Source organism: Humulus lupulus, chromosome 5, assembly GCF_963169125.1.
Source record: "Humulus lupulus chromosome 5, drHumLupu1.1, whole genome shotgun sequence".
Lineage (NCBI taxonomy): Eukaryota > Viridiplantae > Streptophyta > Magnoliopsida > Rosales > Cannabaceae > Humulus > Humulus lupulus.
This window is the reverse complement of record NC_084797.1, coordinates 221750488-221753687: the sequence shown is the minus strand read 5'-3', so window position 1 is coordinate 221753687 and position 3200 is coordinate 221750488. Positions and strand designations below refer to the sequence as shown.

Below are 3200 nucleotides of genomic sequence, written 5' to 3'. Positions count from 1 at the left end.
CAATCGTGTTAAGGCGCCATGTCATTAGTACTCGGGCTTGTAAGGTGAGCTCGAGGGCAAAAGCTTCTTCCGAAGGGTAGTCTCGGAAACCTGACAGTTTACATTGGCGTCACGTTGAGCTCGATACATGAAGCAGGCTCGAAAGCACATATGCAACTGCAAAATCCCTACAATCATGGGGATTTTTTTTAAACTGTGTAATCAACCCTATTGTTTAGGGATATTTATTTATAATTAATGCAGTTAATTATACTTTAATGTATAGACTTGTATTTCAAATTTAAATCTGACATATTGTAACTTCCCAAAAATTAAGGGAGGATATTTTGATGTACCAGGCTTATAAATAGTCTGGACGGTGGTCTTTAGAGGACACGCTCACACTACAACAAAAATCACTATTACCGGCGGAGGATCCCGCCGTTAATACATGGTGAATCCGCCGGTATTTGTTATTACCGGCGGAGATTCGCCGGTAAAACCCCGCCATTAATAATCGGTCGGTATTATCACCATTACCGACCGAGTGACACCACCCGCCAGTATTGCATTATTACCAGCGGATTAATAGAGGCGGGACTCCGCCGGTGATGTGCAACGCTGACCCCCGTTTGACCCGTTTATTACCGGCGGGTTCCGCCTCTATTAATCTGCCGGTATTAAAATACTAATATTAAAATAAAACAATTAATTTTATTTTATTTCTGAATAAATAAACATATAATACTTATTTAAAAATAATAATATTTAACATATATTATAATTAATAACACAATTAATATTCATCAAACATTGTAATTAATCATAAAATTAACTTAATAAAATACAAATTGTCACATTTTAATTACATATAAAGTAATTATAAAATAAACATAATAAAATTTCAATTGTCTTAATATAATTAAAAAACATAATCTAATTATTATTGTTTTGATCAGGCCAACTTGGTGTAAAATATTCATTAAGATCAATATCTTGATCACTAGTACTAGGGCGCAGCAACGGTGGTGAAGCAAACTGTGGTGCTTGTGTAGAGTGATGTTGCGAAGATGATCTAAATTGTCGAGCATGTGGTCGCGGCGAGGGAGACTGATGCAAAAAACTCTCAAACTGACCATACCTCTACTGCTGCAACGAACTCACAAATTGACCATACATCTGCTGTGGATGCTGCTGCTGCGATGAATCCCCGAAGTCACGACGCCTAGGATGTGACGTCTGAGATCCTGTAGGGACGTCGGGGTAATATAAAGGAGGGGACTGGGAGGAGCGTCCGTACGTGTTTGGATAATTCTGTTGAGGTGGATACACATGTTGTTGTTGTTGTGGCATCGACCAAGGAGGTGGACTTTGAGAAGATATACCACCTTCAGGTTGTGATGGTAAATATCGTTGGAGAAGTCTTTCAAACCGCGACTCAGTTTCTATACTGGTATGCTGAGGATTATTAGATGGACCTTGTTGAGATTTCAACATCCGGATCTCTTCACGCATTGACTTAATTATTTCTGCCATAGTAGCAATGTCTTCCTGAGGTTGGGCCTGTGACTGACTTTGACTTGTGGAGCTAGAAGCTGATTTTATCCCTTTGCCTTTGCTGTAACCTACTCATCTTTGAAAGTCAGACCTCTCCCCAAGTACTTTACTCATAATCTCGTACTGATCGATCGACGAGGATTCAGCAGCAGATCCAGTTTCAGATCCCTCCGTCGGTCCTTGAGACTGGCTTTGAAGTCGTGCCCTCTCAAGCTCTTCCGTCATTTTTTCCTGCTCATAAAAAGTGTTAGAAACACATCAGTAACATAGTTTAATGAAAATAATAACACAAAAGTTTAAACTTACAAAAGTTTCTCGAGCTGTGTCGTTGACAAAAACTTTTGTCGATTTTCTCAAATGGCTATCTTTCCAAGTATCAATAACATGTTCATCAGGGTTCGCCTATACAAATTTAGAGATAGGAAGTTAGAATGTAAAATTTTGTTAAATTAAATTAATATTTTTACTTACAAATTGGTGACGCTTAGTCGCCATCGATTTTGTGCCTTGCGTCGATGTATACTTCATTTCTTTTTTGTTTTTCTTGTTTTGGTTGGATCGCGCGACAAATTTTGGGCTCAAAAACAACTGAGCAATATCTTTCCAACTCTCCTTGGAGCAATGGTCAGGTGGGGCAACTAAAACACTCTGCAAATCTTCCGGATTAGAGTAATATTTTTTGAAGTGAGTATGTCTGATGTTCTTTCTCTCAGAATATCTTTTGCGCATCTCTGTGTAGATAGTTTTCATAACTCTCTCGGGTTCTGGATGACCATCAACATTATAAAAATACTACATTAAAAATAATACGTTAGTCTAGTTTGTAAATGATTTTAATAAAAAAATTATACCACAAGACTTGTTCTAAATTTGTACCTTCATCCTTTGTACGACTTGTTCCTTAAATTGTTGAGGTACATCAGCGAAATCCAAGTAATGTCCTGGCAACAACAAAGTGACTTGGAGGCCTATCTCGCGGACAAAATCTTGGTCCTCCAAGCCAACCACTTTGTCCGTCCTAGGATCAAGCTGAAGATCTAGTGGTTTCCCGGCATTTCGCCGTCGAATTTCAAGTGGCTTCGAATTAGCCAGGCCACGACCCTTTCTTCTCGGCACTTCAGCTATCCACATTTTCGAGAATAACCAAAATTTGAAATATTAATATTATATTTAAACATTCGTTGAGCTTGACTTTCAAGCTATGAGCAAAATTTGAAAATTATTATTAACCTGACTCGCAGGAAGACGGTACTCTACTAGGATCTGGCGGGTCTAGACCTCCACCATCTCCGCCGTGAGAGGTGGCTATATCTGCTGACATTGTACTTAGGAAAAAAATGATTAGTTAGTATTAAATTGTTAGTTAGTATCAAATATCACCAATGGAAATGAACATCATGATTACAAGTCTCATATATTATATTTTAAACAATTGTCATTATTACAAAAATATAAAAACTAAGTAGAATAATCACTATCACTTTCATCATTAATTAAATTAACATCAATCGGAGACACATGATTAACATCATCTTCACAAATATCAACTAGCAATTCATCTTCTTCATCGACTTCTTCTTCGCCTAAGTCGTCATTTATGAAATTTTCATCTAATTGATCAGCAGGTGAATTTTGTATAGTGCCAATATATGTTGCAGGTTCAT

General features: G+C 37.6%; 1 protein-coding gene across 1 annotated transcript; it reads right to left on the bottom strand.

The window, feature by feature from the left end:
• Positions 1 to 553: 553 nt before the first annotated feature.
• LOC133779971 (uncharacterized) lies at positions 554 to 2667 on the bottom strand. Its single transcript, XM_062219863.1, has 3 exons — positions 2413 to 2667; positions 2123 to 2328; positions 554 to 650 (listed from the first exon to the last, which is right to left on the bottom strand). The coding sequence occupies exons 1-3, from the start codon at positions 2665 to 2667 to the stop codon at positions 554 to 556; spliced, it is 558 nt and encodes a 185-aa protein (XP_062075847.1).
• Between the last annotated feature and the right edge of the window lie 533 nt (positions 2668 to 3200).